This window comes from Leuresthes tenuis, unplaced genomic scaffold (assembly GCF_036924035.1).
Source record: "Leuresthes tenuis unplaced genomic scaffold, fLeuTen1.0.hap1 SCAF_15, whole genome shotgun sequence".
NCBI classification, from domain to species: Eukaryota; Metazoa; Chordata; class Actinopteri; order Atheriniformes; family Atherinopsidae; genus Leuresthes; species Leuresthes tenuis.
This window is the reverse complement of record NW_027325369.1, coordinates 19,798,521-19,822,144: the sequence shown is the minus strand read 5'-3', so window position 1 is coordinate 19,822,144 and position 23,624 is coordinate 19,798,521. Positions and strand designations below refer to the sequence as shown.

The 23,624-nt window shown below is 44.0% G+C and overlaps 1 protein-coding gene across 1 annotated transcript in view; it reads left to right on the top strand.

Moving 5' to 3' along the window:
• luzp1 (leucine zipper protein 1) overlaps positions 1-21,406 on the top strand; it is a 42,418-nt gene extending 21,012 nt beyond the window's left edge. Inside the window, exons 3-8 of the mRNA XM_072366173.1 lie at positions 4,565-4,924; positions 5,026-7,285; positions 7,783-8,354; positions 8,458-8,640; positions 14,875-15,157; positions 15,769-21,406. Of these exons, the coding sequence (XP_072222274.1) occupies positions 4,793-4,924; positions 5,026-7,285; positions 7,783-8,354; positions 8,458-8,640; positions 14,875-15,120 (3,393 nt within the window). The 5' untranslated portion in view covers positions 4,565-4,792 and the 3' untranslated portion in view covers positions 15,121-15,157; positions 15,769-21,406. The remainder of the gene's footprint in view (positions 1-4,564; positions 4,925-5,025; positions 7,286-7,782; positions 8,355-8,457; positions 8,641-14,874; positions 15,158-15,768) is intronic.
• The last annotated feature ends 2,218 nt before the right edge of the window (positions 21,407-23,624 follow it).

The following is a 23,624-nucleotide window of genomic DNA, read 5'->3' as shown; positions in this document are numbered from 1 at the left end:
AACAAAAAAAAAAAATGGATCCAAGCAGCAAAAGTATTGCAGTTGAGTTTTCTGCTCTCCACCGTATGAGCTCCCTGACCCCGGCATCCTTTTTCTTTTTTGTTCTTCTTTGCTGAAACACAACACTGCCTTTCATTTTGCCATTTTTCCAGAAGCGGCACAAAAAAAAACTGAAAGAGTGAAAGAAACCGAGTAAAAAAGTAACATGACAGCACAGGAAACGGCAAACCGAGCATTATGGGATGCCGGTTTTCTCTTTCTTGGAAAAACGGAAAAATGCAGGCCAAGCATCAGGTCTCCACCATCTTGTGGCTTCCACTGCTGCGCCAGCATACATCCACTGCATTTGTCCCTCCACACACACACACACACACACACACACACACACACATGTACAAATACACAGGATTTGTCACACTTATTCAAACTGGCAAAATAAAAAAAAAACTCTATGAAGATGTGGTTGAGGCATTTTGATTGGACTGGGGCCCTTTTATTAAATGCTGTTTATGAGGCAGAAGAGCTTCTAACCCAGAAGTTCCAACTTAACGTCAAGTGCAACCGAGAGGGGGAATTTTAAAATTTTTTTTTCTTCTTCCCTTTCTTTTCTTTTTCATGGAGGGAACAGAATGTACTAAAGGCAATGGGCAGGCTGGAAGAAAGTGGCTGAAGCCTTAATCATATGGTGTATGATTGTAACCTTGGTGCGTGTGTGTGTGTGTGTGTGTGTGTGTGTGTGTTTAGGGAGTGCATGAAGGGTTGATGGGACCTCCTTAACGAAGTTTTACTTTCAAGTTTCGTTGGTCTAAGGAAAAAAAAAAAGAACCCTTCACACACAATGCTTTAGTAATCCTAAAAGGACATTCTATTCCTGCTATATAAGTTACAATTATAGATATGCTCTTGTTATAGATGGATATGGATATGGATGGATGATATCACCATCTCCCCATCATTGTGTCTTCTTCCATCTGTTAAAGAGGACTGATCGTACCTTCCTATATTGTTTAGCAGTCTACAGGTTCTGTGGCCGGTTCTTTTCCCACGTACCAGCTTAAACCACCTGTCGCAAAGCAACAGCGGCTGCACTTTAGACATGAAGGCAACGATGTCCCATGTCACATTCCGAAAGGAATGGGTGCAACTTTTCCCAACAATTTCTTGTGATGATGTCAAGTTAAAATGTACCAAAACTGAATAACGCTTTTCGGGAACTTGCTCGTTTTTAGCACATTGATGCACAACGCCGCTCACTAGCCGAGTGAGGTTTGGTTTAAGCCCCTTTCAGTGCAACCTTAACTTTAATGGAGGTGTGAACAGATTCAGATGCTTCATAAAGTTTTAGAATGATCTGCTGTCAGAATGTCCTACTGTCAAGATAGTTTGTAGTAATCAAACCGGTTTAGCAGGACAGTCAGGGAAGTGCAGCCACTGCAAAAGATGATAAGGAATCCAGTTGGAAACCAATTACTGGAATCTGTTGGAAATAATATCAGGCTGCTGATTGTCCTGGATTTTTTTTTCTTTTTCTTTTTTTTTTTTTTTTTTTTTTTTTTTTTTTTTTTTTTTTTTTTTTTTTTGATACTCTGGATATTGGCAGTATAACCCAAACAATGAGCTTCTGCAGACACCCCGATGAGCAGACGAGGCAGAGTGGAGGACTGGCAGTGTCCTGGTTAGTTCATCATTAGGAATGTGTCTGCAAAAAAAGGGGGTCAGTTTCCCTGCCTCAGAGCTTCAACCCCCCTACAGGATTTTCATATTTGTCAAACAAAGCACAGAACAAGGGAATGAAAGTCCGTTTGAGTCCGGTTCAAATGAAGACAAATGAAAAATAATGTAGAAATATCCTTCTGATATGCGAGTATCCAGGTGTGGAAAATGAAAGAAATGCTGTAATAATCAGGTTTATGAGTACTTCTTAATGTGGACCTACTAATCATCTGCACCTCTTCTGCGTCATTCACTTTTCTCTCACTTGTTTCTTCTTTCTTCCTTCCCATCTTACCTGTCATCCTTCTAACTTCCTCCTGTCTTGTCTCGGTTGCATGCGATGAGGCCGCATGCCGGCCATAAGTGAATCAGGTATGTTGATTGGTTCAGCAGTGGTAGGCTCTTGCCAAAATCACTTTACACGCATTGCCACCCCTTAAAAGCACACACTTGGCTGAACTGGTGTGCGTGTCAGAAAGAGATGAAGGGGAGAGATGTGAGAGGGAGGCAGAGAACTGGCAAAGAAATAAAGGGAGAATGAGAGAAGAGTTAGGCAGCCTGCCAGGACGGGGGTAATTTGACCTAGCAAAATGCTATCATTAACCAGGACAGGGCTCATCTGAGATGCCTTTTGGAGACCAAAATCAAACCCCGAGATGATTAGGGATGTGTCAAAGCTGAAGCAATGTAAAGAGAAGTGGAAGGATATTTAAAATAGTTTGTTAGGACAGTAGGTTAAGTTATTGCTTAGTTTAGTTGTCTATAAAACCGCAGTTTAAAAGGATGCCACTTGTATTATTTGTGGTGACGTTTTCCCGGAGCTTCATTCTGCAGCTTGATGAGCTGTCACGAAGAATTGAACTGAAATCTTTTGAACCAATGGCCAGTCTGTTTTTGATGGCTATACGGGAATTGCTTGATTTATTTTTGCTCCACTGGAATCGGATCAGTCGGGACAACTGTGGATCACAGCGACTAGCTCAAGACGAGAGGAAAAATTCAGCCACAGTTCGCTCAACGCGCCTCGGATGAGTAGAGCAGATACTTCACAAAACGACTTGATGACAAAGGTGTTTTGGCATTCAACTTGGCATTAAGACTTACAGCTTTCTCCCCCACATTTTCCCCCATTTGCCTTTCTCACCCCCCAGCTCATGTATTTTATTTTATGATGAGTCCCTGAGAAGATTACCAAACCACCAGACCTCATGAAAAGCAAAAAAAAAATATTAAAGCTCTGCAGCTGAACACTTTTGAGTTCTCATTGTACTTTGTCGTAAAGTATTCTTTGATCCACTGACTTTAAAAGCTTACTATTTTGGTAAATTTTCAGTTAGACGTTTAATGAACTGTGGGTAAACTGGTGTGTGCTCTTTACACCAAATGAAGCTATAGAAAATGTATTATTCAACCCTGGAGTAAACCGTAATGACATGTTATATGTTTTTATATACCGTCTACACACATGGTTCATGTGCTGTAGATGGGGGAAGATGCAGTAGATTTATTGTGCTGGTTGATGTTTTCACAGCAGTAAAATGTCAAAGAAAACAGTCCTTTCATGTAGAGCTTTGCAGATTTAGAGAGAACCTTTGAACACATTAAACCAGAAGAAAGAGGAGACATGGAGCAGTATAGAGCTTGTTGTCTGGGGGTCGATAAGTGATGATGTGCACAGATGTTGTATTCTACCCTTAGGTCGATACCCCCCCCCCTCCTCCTCCTCCTTTGCGGTCAGTGTTAGAAGCTCAGCTGAATGATGGGGGGAAGGGGGATGATAGGATTTAGAAGCAGGGGTTAGAAAAACCCACTACCTGCATCATGTATGAGAACCAAGTGCTAGCTGTTAGATCTGCGATGGCCCTGCTGACAGTAATGCACAAATAATCTGTGTTGTCATGATCTCTGTGCGACAATGGGCCTTCATATGGGAAGTAATGCGTTGTGATGACAGTAGAAACGCAACCCTCCCACTATGTAGCTGTAGTGACTATCAAGATAAAGGACGGATGTGCTTCAATGCCCTCACTGGTGGCAATAATAGGATTCCTTGATTGTGATATCCCTCATGATGGTGGGATGAGGGAGGTAATAGTCTCCGTCACTGTTGTTGTTTATCATCACTTCTGTCCCAGGGGACTTGGAATGCTGTAGTGTTGTGACGGGCTGGCCATGCAGTGGAGGAGGGCCGTGTGATTGAGATATGCTGGTGTCAGCAGAAGCAGGCAGGCAAGCAGAGATCGATGTGGGATACAAGAGCAGGGAAACAACCGAGCGTGTGGGTCTGTGTGTTCGAGGCTGTGCAGATTTGTTGAAACCCTCATCCAGAGATATGTGCCATCACGAGCTCCTTCGAAGGACGGGAAAGGTGAACAGCATGGCGGCTGAATGGCACAAAAAAATGGTGTATTGTGTTCAGTTAATGCAGGGTTTATCGTCATAATGAGGACTCGTACCTTTGTCACGAATTACTCAAGGTTTCCTTTTGTGAATGAAAATGTCAACAAGCTTAATCTTGATTAAGAAACTAATTCCCGTCTATATTTGTAGTGGTTGAAAACATGCAATCTGTATTTGTTTTATGTATGTGCCAAATGCTGAGTCATTGTATTTATAGTACATCCCTTAACGTTAGGTCATGTTTGTCTTGTTTTTTGGGTTGTGTTACATCAGTTCAATAAAACCGTACAAGTGATGACTTTGATTTGGCACCAGGTGCAGTCAGCTGTCAACTAATTTCTATGCGTCTTGTCTCATTTGCTTCTCTTACAGGGCTACCTTTGAGAATGCTAATTATTGTCATTGACAAATCAGGAATGACTAAGTGTTGCTTCCTCTCTCCCTCCTCCAGATGACAGATTTGTCTGCTAAACACCACTCTGAGGAAACTTTGAAGTCTTAAAGAGACCATTGGAAAAACACAAGAAAAACAGGCTGCAAAGAGACAGGAGCATTTCCTCAAGAGCCTTTAAGACTTGCTATCACTGCCACGCAGATGTGGAACCCTCAACACTTTGTCATCAAATAATCTGAACGACAACGCAAACCAATCTGATACATTACACCAAACCTTGTAGCCATGTCTGACCATAAAGACATGACACACCGCCACCTGAAGCACAAGCTGCAGAGTCTTGGCCGAAGGCTGGATGAACTGGAAGAGGCAACCAACAAGCTGCAGAAATCAGAGGATGAGCTTCTTGACCTGCAGGTTAGTATAGTGTGACTTCTTAAAGTGTTTGTTTGTGTGTGCAAATAGGTGCAACAGAAATGTAAAGCACGGAAAAGGCTAATGAACTCTCTCCCCTGTAGGACAAGGTCATCCAGGCAGAGGGAAGCAACTCGTCACTTCTTGGCGACGTGGAGGCCCTGCGGAAACATCTCCTGAAGATCCAGGGTAAAGATGAAGAGGTACGCAAAGCTGAGGATCTATGCCGCACAGTTAGAGAGAAACTGGAAGAGGAGGAAAACCTTACAAAGGAGCTGAAGGCAGAGATTGAACGTCTTCAGCGCAGGATGGCTGAACTGGAGAAACTGGAAGACGCATTTGCTAAAAGCAAGTCTGACTGCAGCCAACTCTGCCTTAGCCTCAATGAGGAGAAGAACTTGACCAAGAAGCTCTCATCTGAGTTGGAAATGCTCAAAGGGCGTTTGAAGGAGGTGGAAGGGTCCGAGACTAAACTGGACAGAGCAGAGCAAGCTCTGGCGATGGAGTTTGAGAAACTCAAGGGATTCACTCAGGCCTTTGTTAGTGAGCGCAAGAGGCTGTTGGAGAAACAAAGAGAGGATGAGAAGCTCATTCTAAAGCTGACAGAAAAACTGGACCACCAGAAAAATCGCCTGTCGACAGACCCTGGTCGTACCGATTTCATGAGGTCAAGAATTGAGGATGAGCTGTCATCCACAAAACGGACCGGTTGCAAGAAGAGCCTCGATTACTTAAAACTGGCCGATGAGAACATCGGCATAGTCGACAAATCTGAGAACGAGAAGAACAGCAGCCTTGAAGGCTCTCAAGAGGAGGACAACAAAGTTAAAGAGCTGGCGTTGGAAGTAGAGAGGCTAAAGAACCGTCTCAAACAGCTGGAGATAGTGGAGGAAGACTTGAAGAACTCCGAGTCCAAAAATGGTGAACTCCATGAAAAGTTCCAGATCGAGCGAAGCCGAGCTCTTGAACTAAGTGGGCAGGTGGAACAGCTAAGGAAGCAGCTGTGTGGAAAAGGTGGAACTGGAGGGAATGGAATTAGTAACATGGATAAACATGGCAATGGAAGCACTAACATTTGTCTCAACAGCCCTGCTAAGGTCCTGGAGAACGGCAAAGCTGAGAACGAGGAGATCATTGTGAAGGGTTTCAGACAAGAGAAGCCTAGATATAGAAGTGCTGCAACTGTCTCAGAGCCAAGCTCCCCCAAGCACAGGAACAGGGAGCTTTCTCCTCAGCATAAGAGAGAAACCAAACTGAGGAGCAAAGAGCTCAGCCACTCTGAGGAGAGTTCTCCAAAGTCTGTGAAGAGAGCCCTCAGTCCTGCTCACAAGAGCAGGAGGACACCCAAAGCTCCAGGATCTACACTGTCATCTGACAATGGAATAAGAGACACAGCACGAGTCGCAGAGGAGAAGACAAGAGGAGCCACATACAGCTCTGTAAATACGACTTCTAATGATGTTAAAAAAGTCTCCGTACTTAGTCGATACCCCCCAGCAGCTAATGACCAGAAGTCACTGAGGGCAGGACTCAAACAGACTGATGGGGATATTAAAAAGAGCAGAGAAAAGTTTTCCAAACTTTACGTAGGTAGTGATAGCGAATCAAACAACTCCGATGTGGTGCCTGACAGCTCCAGTAACATCAACAGTTTTTCTGCACTTGAGAAAGAAATGGCTTCTGCCTCTGATCAAGAATCCTTAGACCAGGTTCAAGAATCTGTTTCTGTATCTGTGGCATCCACCCTGTCCAAAGCCAATGGATCATACACAGCCTACAGATCTCACATTACTCCACTGTTGCTCAATGACCAGGGATCAGAAGGTCATTCCTCTGCCTCTGAAACAGAATCTACTAGCTCAAAACCCTCTGAACCAGAACCTGTAAGTGAGACTAGTACAACTGTAAGCAGCAGGACCGCAGCCTCCAGGTATGCAAGATACCCTCATGTACATGACTCCCATTCAGACGGCTCCTCTTCCAGGAGCTCATTTGATGAAGAGCTGCACACCAGGACGCAGTTAGCCGAGGGGGGCCACCAGGGGTCCATGCATACTCCATCGGCGATTGAGATCCAGCGAGTGTGCAGCCCACGAGAAGCACTTAGGTCAAAAGCAGTCATCAAGCCCGCTATTGTTGAGATTGACAGGAAGGAAGTAATGATTTCTGATCCCTTGTCTACAAATGGCAAACCCAAGATCTCAACTAAGCCCATTGTGACCACCACTAGTAAAATGACCAGTAGTATAACTATCTACCCCAATGACCCGAGCTCATCCAGAACCAGCAGCCGCAGCAGCAGTGTGTGCAGCGAACCCGTGCCGATGAGAGAGCGCCACACATCTACCAGCAACATCCTCATAGGTAGGTTTAAACAATGAACATCCTTTTACAGTCACAACGATGCCCAAACAGAATGTTTAAAGTATTGACATTAAGGACTGTTGGTTTATGCTCACTTTGACAATGATAACAATGTTGAGCAAAGATTCATTACGTTCACCATGCATGAAATCTGTTTCTATAAGTAGATGTGATTCACAAAATGACCATTCACACAGGCTTATGATGTTCTCTCCATACTCTCTGCAGCCTCTTCAGTCTCTTGTCTGGCTGATTAAGTGTTTTGCTCATATGTCTTGTTATAAGTGGGACGTATTGAAGGACATATAAGTTCTTCATGGATGTGTTTGCTTTTGTTGAAGGTGATCTTGGAAAAACAGAGTTCAGCTAATGGCAATATTATTTATTTTTTTCATGAACTAAAAGATTCGGATAAGTTTGCCTCGCAAACAACTGATATTATGAACTGTGAGAGTTTTTCATTGATCACTTGTGATGTGATTTTTACCTTCTACCAGGCCCCAGCAGCGACCACCATGGCAGTATTTCCATCCCATATGAGATCTCCATACCCAAGAGTGAGATCACCTTGCGGCCATGCCAGGACCAGGACTGTGCGGCAGACCACCACAATGATTCCTCATCGAGGTCAAAACTCCACAACGCTTCTCGGGTGGAGACCACCACCAGCCACCTGTGCTGTCAGCGGAGCAGCTTCAGCCTCCAGTCTGCGGACGCCACCTCCACAGACTTCAATGACACAGAATCTGGTTTTGAGAGTAGCACAACTACGGTCACCAGCTGGAGAAGCCAAAGACAAAGCCAGCACTCCCAAGACGACGGTTTACCAGACACGAAGAACGTGACTGTGAGAAGCACCTGGAGGAATCGGGGCGCCGCGTCAGGCGACGAGGCAGGTCGAGGGCGAAGAGAAAGGAGGGCAATGACTGATGGTGGGTATGAAGACGAAGCAGAGGCCACAACAACATGGAGGGCATATCGCGCAACCACGTTTGATTCAGAGGACAGCGGAACAGGGGCTGCTGGGAGTGCAACAGCACAGAAGGGAACCAAGCCGTCCCCTGCAGAGGTGAGGGAAGGATAGAAGGCATTTCTACGAAATGAATAAAAAAAAAAAAAACAATAGGAGTGACTACAAGCACGTTGCTCTTTTTATTGTTTTGCTGTCCTAGGTGTACATGCGTAGAATCAACAGTGTTGTTACCAACACTAAAGAAGCCGAGGAACCAGTGCTTCGCCGAGGCAGGCACTCTCAGTCTCCCACTGTAGAAACTGCTGGAGGCTTGGGAAGGACCATACCCCACGCACCCGTTACCTCCCAGTCCTGGAACCGGTCCTACACACCACAACCACAGGTAGGACCTCTAACGTCCGCTTTATACACTTCTCTGCAACGGTGCTTTATTTTGTTAGCCGTCAGCGTTACACCTACAGCCTTATTTTTAAACAGTTTTGTTCTGCAGCTCTGTGACAAGCTGTGGAAATTTCAAATGATTTGACAGAAGAAGTCCCACCGCATACTTGACTTTTGAAGTACTCCATCAGATCAGGAGTTTTTCCCCTTCTATTAGTTTTACCTTGAGGATGGAAAATCCAGAGAGTACAGTTGCGGGGACTGAGCTCCTGGTGTGTTCATTTTGCATTCGAGCTCATTGTGTGTTTTTCCCTGACGCCAAGCTCTGTGACTTCAAGCTTAGCACAGCAGTTCTGCAGGCTCCACTCCTGCTGCCCCAGTAAGCACAAAGAGAAAAGGGTGGGACAAAAAAAAAAGTGAAGATGGAAATGAAAGAAAGGAGGGGGAAAAAAAGAAACTCACCAGGGAGAAAAGAAGGTTAGAAAAAAAGAATTTGCATACAAATGTGTCACCATATGGTTGCCTTGGACTTGGTTGCATTTCTATTCAACACAAACAGCAATGGCACTCCTACACAAAATGCATGCCGAGGTGTGTTTCCACCTGCGTTTGCTATTTTTGACGTCCAGGGTTGTTCAACTAGCCGGATTGAACTCATGTGCTCATTCAAACATATCCTGTTAAATCAGTGGAGTGTGAACATTTATACAAGTAAAGAAAATGTATAAAAACGTGAACTTCACTGTATTTTATATACCGTCAGATGGATGTAATTTGAATGCTCTGTGGCTGCGATAATATGTCACTTTTGGACAACCAGACACGGCTAAAAATCCTGAGTCTCACCCCGATAAATGAAGTGGCTTTGCCCAGGAGACAAGTGTCAGCCATGTATTCCAAAAGTAGTTGCGGCAAACTTTCTTGAGACTTGGTGAGTTGTCGTCGTCACATATTCAATTAGACATAAGTGCATCCCATGATGTTTTCCTGTGTGAAAACGTTTATTTTGAAAATGAGTCATGCTGACTATTCAGGCCTAAATGTGAGTACTTGCCAAAGTCCCTTATTTTTAATAAAATTTTTCAGATTTGGAGTTTTGAATTTATAATATTTTCTATTTGCTGAATTTTCCTAAATCGAGATTCTGAAAACGGGGATAACACTCCCAGATATTCTGGTTTGGGTTCTGATATTCTGTTTGTTTTTACTCAGTTATATTCAAACTGACCGAGGTGCTCTGTCAGTGCTTCAGAGTTCCATCTTTTGCATCTTTTTGAGAAAAACGTAAAGCTGAATTACCAATAAAGCTCCTCACACTTCACCTATTTCTTTCTTTTCTTTACTCGGAAGACTAAGTTTAAACTTGGGCTCACTTCAAGTATTTTCCAGACTGCAGTTCTACCGATAAAATCCAGATTTTATAATATAATATTTCATAATAGAATCATAATCATAGATTTTATAAAAATCTGACAAAATCACCATTCGGTAAATTTAACATCTTTGAAATATAAACGGAAAATGTTTTTAAATGTATTTAAGGCATCCGAGCTGCTGCAGATGCTGTTGGAACGCATACAATACATACATATAAGACACAGTACAGGGACTCGTTTGCACTAGAAACACTTTTCATTTACATATGACCTACACCAGTACAGTATCTTCCCCAGATTTTTATTTTATGCTCAGCGAAGACGACAGTCACAGACATCAGAACATTCTTTCAGCTGCACCCTCATTGTATAAAAACATAGCAGCTAACATAGCCTTCGAGCTCTAATTGCCTGCATGGTCCTTCCTCTCATTAGCCTCAATGCGCTTAATGAAATCTGTCTAATACTGAGCTTCAACTCTCTCTCCTTTCATCACTGCTGCAGACTGGCAGAAATGGTGTCGGGGGGGGATTTGTTCAGTTGAAAATGACTCCTCCCAGCATTCAGCTTGTCATCACGGTCTGACATGAGCAAAATGATATGTTTGAGGATGTCTGCCAGGGTCAGCGCACACTGGTTTTTACAACACATGGCGTTGACCCCTTGCTCTGTATTTCCAGGCCTCTTTCTGATGTGGGATATCAGCAGTGACCTGATAAACTGCTGTCTTGTTAACATCCCATTAGGTTTTTTTTGTCTGCTGAGCACATTGTAATTTTATTGTGGGAATTTCCTAAAGCCACTCAATTGACTCTGCGGTACAATAAACTCTTGGTTATCCTGATGTTGGATCCATGAACTGGTCACTCAATTTGGATAGCAATTATGAGCAAAGTTTGCTCATAACAAATCCTTCAGAACATAAATGGGCTTTGAAGTATGTCTTGGAGCAGAGCCGAATGTTGTTGGTTTGGATTTTTTAGAACATTTCAGTGGTCTGAACAGCTTCCATTGAAGGAGGATTGGACAAATACAGCTGCAGATGGGAGAGTGGGAGTCAGGATTAGTCTGAGATCGCAGCGTCAAAGGTGGATAGAACGGAGCCAGACGAGTCAACATGAACCAACATCATGCTGATTGTTATTCAAGCACTTCTATTTTTGGCAGAATCTTTAGAAGTATCCACCTGTGTTGTTCTTCTAAAAGCCTACATATCATTAGTTCTTTTTAGACGTAAAGTTTTTAACTCTTTGAAAAAGCACGATGACAGCCATGCTGTATATCATAGTGATGAAAGGAGAAGAGAGCCTAAAATCTGATTACTGTGGATCAGCTGTCAGTAGATCAATAATCATTACGGAGGAGACGACACTACCAACACCCATAAGTACCCTGGAATAACCTGTGCAGGCTGAGAATGTATTGATTTTCTTTCCTTTATTCAACCTTATGTATGGATAATGCAAGCTTTCATTTAGTGAAGGGTCATCCCGATCCGTTGCCGCTGCTCAACCCGTTATCAATGATTTCCTTTTTTAGTCCCTTTTTTAGTTTAGACTAAGGTGTCTCATAAAGTGAGTGCCATGATGGTTTGTGAGAATTAACCGTTTAAGTCAGCTGAGCAAAATTAGTGCAGGTTATAGCCTAAATACTCAAACTTCATCATCCACTAAGTCGGGATCAATGAAGATATTAATGAGCTTCATTCACCTCCCGGCACTTCCTCGGACCCCCCTGTAAACAACATACAGACTGAAATAATGAGCAGAGCTGCTTGTTGACTTTTCACGTAAGACGCAGCAACTGCGTTAGTTTTTTTGGCGGTATTGATACACACAGGTCTCAATGACAAAGACACAAGCGTCTGCATGAGTCGAGAAGCCTCTTTGGAAAAATCCAGCTTTCCTGGTGTTTTTTTTTTTATTTTTTAAGCATGGTTCCACAGACAGTGCATTTTTACCATGGAAACAGACACAGATTGAAAATGCAGAGCCTGGGCTGCCGGTGTCAATGCTTGTGGATTTTTTATTATTTTTTTTTCTGGTGGCAGGAATTCATTAAAGCGTTTGTTAATTTCCTGCTTTATCCAAATCGGGGTCGCTGTGGGGCTGCCACCAGGTGAAAGGCAGGCTACATCCTGGACAGGTTGCCAGTCCGTCACAGCGGCAACACAGAGACGGATGAAACAAATGAGCATGCATACTCAGGCTCAATTTAGAATAGCCATTTAACCTAACATGCATGTCTTTGGACAGTGGGGGGGGGGTGCTGCAGTGTCCTGAGAGGACCCACGCTTGCCTGAAGAGAATGTGCAAACTCCACAGAGAAAGGGCTCCAGCTGAGATTTGAACTAGAAAACCATCCCGCTGTGAGGGGACAGGGCTGCAGCGTGAGTTGCAAATGAAAAATTGTGTCAACAGGCCAAATATTCTTCTATGCTCGTTTGTTTTTGACACAATATTTGTGTCTGAACACTCGATAGCTGCAGATTAATCCTCCGACCACTGACTTATCGATCAGCCGCAGCTCGAGTTGATGTTAGCATGGCGTTATTAACCTTTGGATGAAAGCATGTTGCAGCCACTAATGTGACTTCACAATACATGACATAAATCGCACGAGGGCACCAACTCTGGCAGGAGTAAGGCCGACAGGTCATGGCTAAAATGGTGATTGCTTGCTTTTGTAACTGTCACTCCACACCTCAGTCTGCTGAACAGAACAGTATTGTAGTGCTTCCTCCCACTGTAGCGGTAGGAAACCTCAGCCTGTACGTGAATGAGCCATGAACTTATGCTTGGCACAGGACAGCGGGGCCGATACAGCCAACGGTCAAGATACCAAAACATCCTCCGCTGAGTAAAAAACCAGTGGCAAGATAAAGCGTGGATTTAGCGCCGCTGTAGTCGTCAACGTTCGCCTGATGTGACCCGCGCAGAAACATCCCTCTGAAATAACACTCTTCATGGAGTTTACACTTGTAGGTCGGAGCAGACTCTGCACAAGCAAACCATGAAAAGCAATAAATTATCGGCAGCAGGGAATTCTGACTAGTAAATCAGAAAAAAAAAAAAAACACTTCACCCGCTCTGTAACATTTCACCTGGAGTGTCAGGAGTATTGTCTTGCTGGAGAGCAGATTTAGGAGTTTGGGTTGGCAATGCAACGCCGTTTCCTTAAAACGGGGCGCGAGACCAAGAGCAGACGGATTTAAAGCAAGGATGTAATTTGTTCTGCAGAAGCTCCAACACACTCCTCATTTTGGTTCTTAAACCGGCTGGACGTCTTTCTGCATTACAGAGCGACGTCCTCACACAGCCTCTGCTTTGGTTTTTAAGGTGAACTTCTAGAGCTGAAGTGTTCGGGTACAAAGAGCCCTTCCCAAAACTTGTGGAGTGCCTTAGCTGCTCTCTGTCTGAGCAGAAGATGTCGCACTGCAGAGCGTGAGCTTGATGTGTTTTTATTTTCTCTCCCAAGAAAAAATGTTCGCAAGCAACTGCAAATCACCTTCTTTTTTTTTTTTTTTTTTTATCAGTTCATTATGTATAAAGCTAGCAGCATAGAAATGGTCTATCACATCACCCCTAACTCGCCATTCTCGCTCTCTGTTAACTTCAGCTGGCTTTCTTGCTTTCTCAAAAATGCCGCACAGACATGACAGACGTTTAAAAAAAACTCTTCATCTCACAAACTGACTCAGCCCTTCCTTTTCTCTCTGTATCCCATCAAACCATTTCGACATTGTTTACTGCTGTCGTGAATAAATGGAAACGCTCCTCTTCCCTTTGTTATCCCTTAAATGAATTTTGAGCCACGTGGTGAAAAAGCCGCACACTCTAAGCTTTCTCATCTTGCTGCTGCTGAAAGGCTTCTTTTTTTAAGCATCTTCATTTCTATAACACTTGATATGTTGAGGCCACGATTTCAAACCTTTTCTTTTACTTTCATTTACAAGCCAGTAGTCCTATGTATTTTTGTTGAGGGCTTTTATTTTAGTTCTGTCACAGTGTGTTGTAGAGTACAAGCCTCCCATTGAGTGTAGGAGGAACACTATTCAAGGAAACTTTGTAAAAGCTTCCAGTCTTGCAGCAGTGGCTTACCATAGAAGGAGAATATGCCACTCCACTGTTTCCTCCCCCAGTGACTGGGGCAGGAAGTGACCACACTGAGCACACCCACTTGGCAGCATTGGATGGTGACTTATTTCCTGTCTGTTACCCCTGGAGACTGAGAAAGGCAGTCCAGCAGGGCTCCATTAAGGCCAATTAGCGAGAATGCATTCTAAAACTGCACCAAAAGCCAACTCCAACCCACCAAATGTCACTAATTATGGTGCTTTTTTAAAGCTGAAATTACAGGAGCGGGTGCCGTTTCTGTGTGCCTCAGGAACTGCACCGTCATCTAACTCTCGCTTTCTGGGAGCAGGGTTACTGAGGTTATGAGAGGGGACGTGCCTATGCAGCCACCACAGACTAGTAACTTGGGGTTTATTTTCTAGTCAGCCCACCAAATTATAAATCTCTCAGCTTGGGGTATGTTTGGGGTTTTTGGTTGGGAATTTTTCCCTTGGCAGAAGTCCACATGGCAGACTTTCTCCATCAAACACTGGTTAACGTAAACGGCCTGTATTTAATACCCACATTAGATAAGGGTCCTAACAAGGCTTGAAACTATCCTAACAAAATGCTCAGAGCTCCCGTACATAATTGTAAAATTGAATAAAGCCATTGCCGTATTAATTCTTTTTCCCCTCTAAACCAAGCTAGTCAAACTTACTAAACAGGGACTTTCTGCAGATATTTATTTTGACAGTTTCTAGTATTTTAATCTAATTTTCAGTCTTATTTCATCTTCTCCAGGCCACAGATAGCCTTGACCCCAGTCCCGTTTCAAGTCGCAGTCCGGCCTCTTGGAGACGACAGCTGCCCACCAGTGACCCGCAACACCTGGGGATTTCTTATGACCGGTTGTCCAAGTCAGCTGGAGCCTCCTCCAGAGGAGGGGAGCTGTGGTCGAGTCGAGGGCAAGGGTCGGGGGCCAGAGCCGAGGGGAAGAGTGGAGCGGGAAGCAGACCGTGGAGTCACCGTCAGTCTGAGCATCATTAGAGCAGCCGGGCCTGAGCGGGACTTCTGTGATAAGAAGGCAGGTTGGAGCAGATGGGCTCTTTTTGCTTTATCCCTGAAACTTGGTAATTAAAGAAACAGATGGTAATTACTTCCGCTGAAATTATGTCACATCTTTTAAGGGGCTGAGCTGATGTAACACAGCTCACAGCACAGGGCATGTAGCTGTACCATGGTGGTAGGGCTTAAATGATCCAGAAAGCTTTGGTTGGAACTGGCAGGTTCTCTCAGGTGAACTGCGATGAAGCTTACCTCTGAAGTCTCCTGGAAATGATAACAGTGTTGGATAGTTAAACGTTTGGGGAAAACGATGCTGTCCTTGAACGAGGAGCTCAATTTAAACCCCGATAAATCTTCATCAGTTGTTGACCTTCTTTTGTTTACATTTTATGTATCCAGCTGATGTGCCGTGAGCTGACCAAAATAATCTCCACATTTTGCTGGAAAATTACGTACGGTTGCTTTAAACTGGAAATGTTTGAGCACAGCATCTACTTTCCCCAGAAAAAACCCTTGTTCTTTCTAGGAAATTGTGAGGTAATTATAGACCAGCCATGTCTCTAAAGAAGATGAATTCTATTTGAAATATGAAGGATTAAGTGAGATCTTTGCCTCATTTCTTTCTCACAGGACTCGATTAAGCTCTCTGTGGCGTGAGGGCCAGGCACCAGACTTCCACCAACTGATGGCCACATATGATACCACTGTCTCCAACATCTGCAGCTTTTGCAACGAGAAAAGAAAGAAACTGTTGCAGCTCTATAGAACAACGAACCACAGACCTGACCGCGAGTGTGCACTGAGACTTCAGGGGTCACCTCACCAGCCCATGTTTCCTCTTCTGCTTCTTGTGTTGGATGTATTATAGTATAACCCCCGAATCTTGACAAGGGAGAGGCTGGCATGCTGGGGAGGCCTCAAGATTTTTCCTGCGTGCCAGAGGGGGTTTCAAAGAAACTCGGAAGGAAGAAGGAGAAGGCCTTTCTCAGAGAAACATTGCAGTAACCTCAGTGGGGCTGGATGGGTCGTCAGAATTGAGTTTTTTTCCTTCTTCGCTGAAAGCGTCACACCTTACCTTCAGTCAGGAGCAGTGCTGTTTTAACAGTGCGTCTGCATCTCACAGGGCTGGATTGTCATGTAGAACTCTTCACAAAACCAAAAGATCTCTACTTTAAATGTGACCAAAAACAGGAAGCGAATTACCTTTTCTTTTTTTTTTTCTTCTTTTTGTAATGAAATCATCTTGAACTTATATTAGTTTGGAGAGGCGTACACATTTGTCCTCTCACACACAGGCAAGCAAACCACGCACACATATCCACAAAAACAACCGGGACATGCATGCAGATTGTAACTGTCGGGTTATTTTTAACCCATATCACCACTTTCTGGCATACTGTGACCTCAAAGTGGATTTAATTAGGGCTCATTGATTTCGAGCGAACATTTGCATGTTTCTAGGTAATGAATGAAAAGCACTTGAAAGGTTGTGACTCAGCAGCATGCACAGTTAAAATAAAAAAAAAAAAAAAAAAATAAACGGTTGGTTTGCTACATTTAAAGAGCACAGACGGCATTTCTTGCAAGCTGGGACCTTACTTTAGTTAGTTAGTCATTTTCATTCTCTGTAATTCGCTTCCTGTTCTGCATCGTCCTTTCCTTTTCCTCTCAGCCATGTCAAGTAAAAAGAATGCAGATTGCACACAATAAAACGCATTGCACATGTCGGGGAAAAAAGCAGGAGGTTGTTTATAACCTCAAACCATGATACAGTTTCTGTGGTGCTTTGTTTTACAGCCGAAGCAACTGTCCTCATTCACGTATTCTGAGAGAGAGCCATAGCAAAATGGAGTTTGTGTTTGAACTTGGACTTTGGATTACCAGCAAACCTGGCCTGACAGGGTGGACTTTTTTTCTTCTTTCTTCTTCTCACAGTGCTGTCGCAAATATTGATTAGTCATAGGAAAGCCTGACCGGGTTGGACCGCTAACAAGGAAGTGACAGTCCAGCTTTGTGTGTGACTGGATTCGCCGTGCGAATCGTCCCAGATTCTTTTTCTGTCCTTTTTTTTTTTGTTTTTCTAGAGTTGTATTACTGTGTTACGTCATAAAACATCAACTCGACTTGGTGTGTCGGGGCAATCTCTCGCTGGCAGGAGCTGTTGCTGCAGTGAGAGGGCCACAGAACACACTCAGCCACTGGCCAGTAATAGAAGAAGATGTTTTCATTGAGGGAAACGGTGCATGTCTATGACGGAAACCTTGCTGACATTTTCAAACCTTTTTTCCTGTCATGTGTTTTATAAAAGGCTCCTGCTGGAATTTAAAACCGCTTCGCGGGTTTGAATGGCGGGCGACATAAACTATGATCACAGAGCAAAAATGTATGAATGTCGCTAAGGAATGCAGCTGAGAATGACCAATTACTCGATGGCTACAATCAACCCAGCTGCATTCTCAGTTTCTTCAATCGGCTAAATTGCCAAGTAACCCGAGCGTAACTACGGCAACCGGGTTCTGGATCTGCTGAAGAACTTTCGAAGCCTGCTCTCCATCTGCTTCTTCTGCTGTTGTGATATTTGGTGCTTTGTTTTATTGGACCCTGCTGGGGAATGATCTGATTCAGCACATTTCTCAGTTCACCTGCATTCTGCTCGCTGCCGTCTGGCTCTGATATTTATTAGTCTCCAAATATATGGACAAGAGGTCTGCCTGGTGGTAGGAGCTCAGCCTGTTGCGACTTTGTCACTTTACTGTTTATGCGAGCGGGAGATTATATGCAATCAAGCTGTCCCCCAGGCGTTGTCTGTAACCATGCCAGTCATTATGATGCAGATACAGGTCAGAGGTGATGACTTTGTTGTGAGGTTGGTTGCCTCTCAGTGTGCACATTTCCACTCGTTTTTATTACTTTTAGGCTTACCCTTTGCTACAGATATCTTCTATATGTTCATCTGTGCCTTGAATAGAAGAGGAGAGGTGGATCGATCCAAATCCCCACTTGTACTATCTTTGTAACTGACATGCGATACTGATTGAAAGGTTCAGTTTTCTTTAGTTTCTCCTTTTCCATTTGAAGCATTGTTGTGACTGTTGTAAAAGTATTTAAATTCTCCTAGTTTTGACATCTCCCTCAGGGATGTCACCCCCCCACCCCCCCAAAAAAACCAACAAAAAACAATCTCTAAAGTACCATTTTAAGGAATATACACCACACCACCCAAAAAGCTGCCCACTGCAATTGACCGTCAAAGTCGCAGAGTGCAGCGTAGCCTCAGAAAGGATCGCAATGTGGTCTCCTTTTGGCTGCTGCTTGCTTTATGATGGACGAAAAAACAGACCAGACGTACTGTTAAGAGCACCCGGTCCACATGCCAAGACTCCTGATCATATAGTGCGTCTGCACTCTCTCTGTTGTTGCTACCGCACTTTGCATGTACCAAGAGGAAATGCCAACTCTTCCACAATCTTTCATCTTTTTAACCAGTTCCAACTTTGCTTTTAGGCTTCAGGAGAAGCCAAGTGTCTCTATCTTTCACTGTGTCCTTCTGTTTCTCCGAGTTTTCCTTGAATTCACATTTCCCAAAAGCAAAGCCTTGGCCCCAAACGACAGTGATGTGTTTAGTTGGTTCAGAGAGTAGTTTTATTGAAGGCCAGGGGCCTGTCACTAGATCTTGACGGGCAGCTCCCTGAGTAGCTGAAAGGTCAGAGGTCAGGGCTTCATCTAATCCTGTCTTTACATCTTGACTCAGGGCTTCTAAATACAGGAGAGAGGAAGACGGACAGCTTGGCAGAGATGTCTACTTTGTGGTTAATTAAAACTTACAAGGGTATTGAGTGTCCAGTTCTGCCTGTGATCATGTTGCCAGAGATGCACGTGGTCTTCTGTGTGTCTGGTGTTGTCACTGTTCTCGTTTAAGGCTCAACACGCCGTGTTGGAAGCTTCTGCAGGTCTCACAGGTGGAAACGGGTTAATGATAAATGTCCTTATGGTAATTAAGACGAGTTTTATGTTTGACTGACATCACTGAGGGGCAGAATTACTGTATGCAGCCTCCTGGTGATGCAAGCCTCTCTGTCCCCTCACCCGCCTGTCAAGTTCTTCACCTGTTTCCCTCCATCCAGTATATGATACTCGACCATGCAGACAGTCCTGTAGTGTCCTAACAGCTACACCCAGAAGCTTCTTTCTTCTCCAGTTAATCCTTCACCTTTAAAATATTTCCTTTTGAACCTTCTTCTCTGCAGTTTCCCTGAAAAGAGCATTTGAGTTGGTGCTGAGCGTGTGGTGTGGTGTGCATGTGTAGGGGGGGGGGGTTAGGAAGACTCCACCTGTCGGAAACTGTAGGTTTTATGACTGGTTGGAGGGTCCCTCCTGGATGCAGGGGTTTAAAGCAGGTGGGGCTTGTTAAAGGGCAAAGTTGAAACTCCATCCCTTGCTATGCATGGCGCCTTCCTTCCTTACAAGGCCCCCATGTACACCACCACTAACCCCGCTGTATGTCCACGCCATCCACTGAAACCCCGTCAGAGCTGGTTTCACATGCTCACACACAGTCTGACTTCCATCTGTATTTCGTGCCACAAAAATGCCACCACTCTGTTAGCTCTTCTTTTTTTCTCCCCTCTTGCTTTCACTGGCACAGGTCTGTACAGTGTTGACGCGATGGAACGCACTGATTGGTCATCTGGGACTTTGGTGAAGACTTTAGAGGTTTCCAGACTTCTATGGCTTTTGTGGCGCTGCGAAGGAGCGGCTACACTACTTAGTGCAGAGCGGAGTGCGAGTCCAGACTTCTGGGGAGTGAGCAGGCGCTCGCCGTCAAAGGCGTCCATTGTAGAGCCGGGGTCATGGTGGCATAGGCTGTAATCTGCACTTAACCAGCACTTAACTTTATAACCTTAAATGAGTAATACCCACCCCCCCCGCCCCCTTGGGAAAAATGTTATGAATCCCAGAATTGTATTTAAAGTAAATTTTTAGTACCATTTTCGCTGAATGTACCAGAGTTAGAAATGTTTTTGCAGCAACCTAATTGGAGTATTTAAAAGAAGGAAGATTGGCGAACAATGGGCCGAGAAATCGCGTGTGATCGTGCGTTTAGTGTTGAGGTATGGCACCGTGTTATGTCTGTGTCATAGCCTTCTAACGTTGTGCCAAAATCATTCCACAGTATTTACGGTTTACAGTCGGAGACAGTTCCTGCGTCCCCCCCCCCCCAGATGGATACTCTGTCTCCAAGATACTGAAATAAAGGGGAGATATTCACTTTGAGGGTTTTTTCTTTTGTGTTTTCTGCTCATGTATGTTTTTATTTCTTTGTTAAACAAAAGATGTCTTATTTTGGAATCTATATTGGATAGATTTTATTTAAGGAAAATCTTGTAATTTTGTAAAGTGGGCCTTATTATTGAAATATATTAAATATTTGTCCAACTTGATTTTAAGATTGATATTTTTTTTTTTTTTTTTGCAAGGTAATGTATCGTCATCGTCGCTATTACACTCCTGGAGAGTTCTTCTTCCTGTGTTTTGTGTTTAGTAGTTTAACATGAGACGTGTCTTGCAACCTGGACATGGTGACACACGGGGATCGGGGGGGGGGGGAGAGAGGGGCCAGCGTTGCCATAGTCATTGAAGAATGAGAGTTCTGTGCATTTTTACCAGGGCTGAGCAGGTCTGTGGCGCTGAGTGGTTTGCCACGTGTCGTCCCATTTTAAAGGGGGTGGGGGGGGGGGGGGGGGGACCGTTCAGTGCTCGGACCTCGTTGCTGCTCTGTTCTCCCTCACTCATAAATTCAGGGTTTGTTCATCTTGTGCTCTCTGTTTGACAGCGCTGCCAAAGAAAAGCGTGCAGGCCTCCCACACACCTGTATGTATATATGTAAAAACCCACAGGAAATGATCATTAAGATGTCTTTACTGAATCTCCTCTCATCCATCCACTGATATTAGACTTTCTGGCCTGTGCAATCGCATTTTAACAGCTGAGCGTTCATACATTCTGTGAGCAGAACAAGAGGCGTCGAACGCAGAAATGTGTCACCGATTATTGCATCTCAGTGTGTCAGCAAAGCCAGGTGGACTGTTGGGAGGCTTTTCCTGTTTGTTCCCCCCCCCCCCCCCCTCAGTTTTAGACTCAATACATTGTGCATGTTTTAACCTTACTGTGGCTGGCGCACTCTGCATGTAGGTCTCTTAAAGCTGCCAACTGTACAGCAGACCATATGTATTCCAATAAAAATAAAAAGCTACCTGTTTGTAACACATCTCCATGTTGGAACCTGTGTGTGAGCGCAAGGTTGTGCAAAACCATTGTGTATGTTAGTCTCTTTTATGCTTTTTTTTTTGTTTGTTTGTTTGTTTCGCCGAACAAGCTCAGCAAGTTCTGATTTCATAGCGGTACACCCTCTGAGCGTTAATATACGCTCTGTGCGAGACTCCAATCTCCTGGTTTGTATAAGACGGGGAGTAGGAGAGAACAACAGCTGACGGCGTGCAAAATAAGCAGGCAGACAAATGAGGCAAATTGGTCGGGTACAAAGAGGAAAACCACAAGCTGCTGTGGAATGCAAAGTCAGCACACACATCTTTCTCTTAAACAGCTACGCCTCTCCTCTGCGACGGCCACATTTGCTTTTCCTCAAACTTTAAAAGACCCGTCAAATTTTTCACATCTGTTCTAATGAACAGACCTCTGATCAGCACACAGCCAGCTCTCCACTCGGTTCGACTCGTTCCCACCTACCGTCCTTTATGCTGAGAGACTTAACTTGTGCCATACCTCCACTTAAGCTTACGGCTACATTTCTACTTTAGGCACGGTTTAGAACAACGCCTGAGTACAAGTCTTGGCATGTTGAATGCAGCTGCTTGGATGCTGCCAGCAGTACTGAACTGTATAGATTTCCCATCTCAGATATATATACATTATATATATATTTTTTTAAGATGGCTGTATCTGCAGTGAGAAAATGCCTTAAACATTTCATATTCATTTATTTATTAATGGCCAAGTTTTTCTTAAACCGAAAGTTTCTCATATGGTCATAAAACCATTTTATTCAAATGAATAAAGTACTGGTTTAGAAAAAAATGCTTAATGAAACTATTGAAAATAGAGAAAACAGAAATTTAAGTCTGGAATGTGTTGTAGTATTGGCTTAAAGTAGAAATGGAGAGTTTAAAAAAACAGCCAACGTGAATATGGAATCGAACAACTAAAATACTAAAGATCAAGTTTATTTTAGTGTCATAGAACTGAACAGATAAGTGAAACTAGTAATGGGCTCATAGGACACGTTTTTACCGTCCAACAATCCTGCCAAAGGCCAACAAGAGTACATTTCTGTGCCATGTGTGACGCGCTGAAGTGTTTGAGAGTCAGGGGTTAAATCTGCCTCCAACCCCCCTCCCCTGGTTTAATCTGTCCCAAATATCAGATGCGGGGAGGTGAAACAACAACAACACGGTGCCCGTTTGGCCCCTGGAACTGGTGAGCCTCAGTCAGCACTGATGCCTGACCTGAATTAGTGCTGTGAAGTCAGCCGTGGAAATGAGTCGGATGCACTCCAGGTGAGTGACGGAGGAGATGGAATAAGCGCTCACAGCTTAAAGTAAGTGAAAGAAAAATCCGAGCAGGAGGCTCATTGTGTAACGCATCCAAACGGTTTTGAGGCCACGTGACAAAAGAAAAAAAAGTAACCCTGGCTTGATAATTGTAGATGCTTTAAGGTGTTTTTTTTTTTTTTTTTTTTAAATGTAATCTAGAGAATCAACCACAGCAGAGGTATGCTAAAATGCTCACACTGACAATGCAAACATGCTGATATGCAGGTATATAGTAGATGATAACAATAATCAAAGACTTGCTGAGTAGCCATAACAATTAGTGCTGAGGCTGCTGGGAAAATCACTTGTTTTGCAGAAGAATACTGAAAGCTGCATCTGATTGTGGTGCCAAAGGAAAAGTCGAGGTCTGCTTTCATCCTCTCGAGAACTCGAATGTATGTTTGGATATTTCAGTCCGGACCGAGTGTACCTTTTGGGTTTTGCAGTAATATATAAGATGTGATGATCAACAGTATTGTCACAAGTACATGCAGCATTACGAGGGAGGTGTTTATACCATTAGTCTCTAATCAAGCAGATCTCCAGCTCATGGCTTTCTGCGTCTGCTGCTCCATCAAGTCATCGGTTGATGTGGGCTGGACGTAATCATGAAGAATAACCTCACTAGTCAACAGTAAGACACATGGTTTACCAAAGAGGTGAAAATATCAGAGTGCTGCAGTCCAAAACCCCAGCTCGAATTACTGTTGTTACATCAAACATCTTCTTTGGTCACGATAATAACCACAGCGCTGAGAGAAAGCGGGGCCTGTGACGCTAAAGAGTGCCTGGAAACGGAGGGGCACAGAGCCCTGAAGCACAGCTCCACAGAAAAGCTCCGAGCTCACGGTTGACCATTTTAATCTCCCTCCCTCA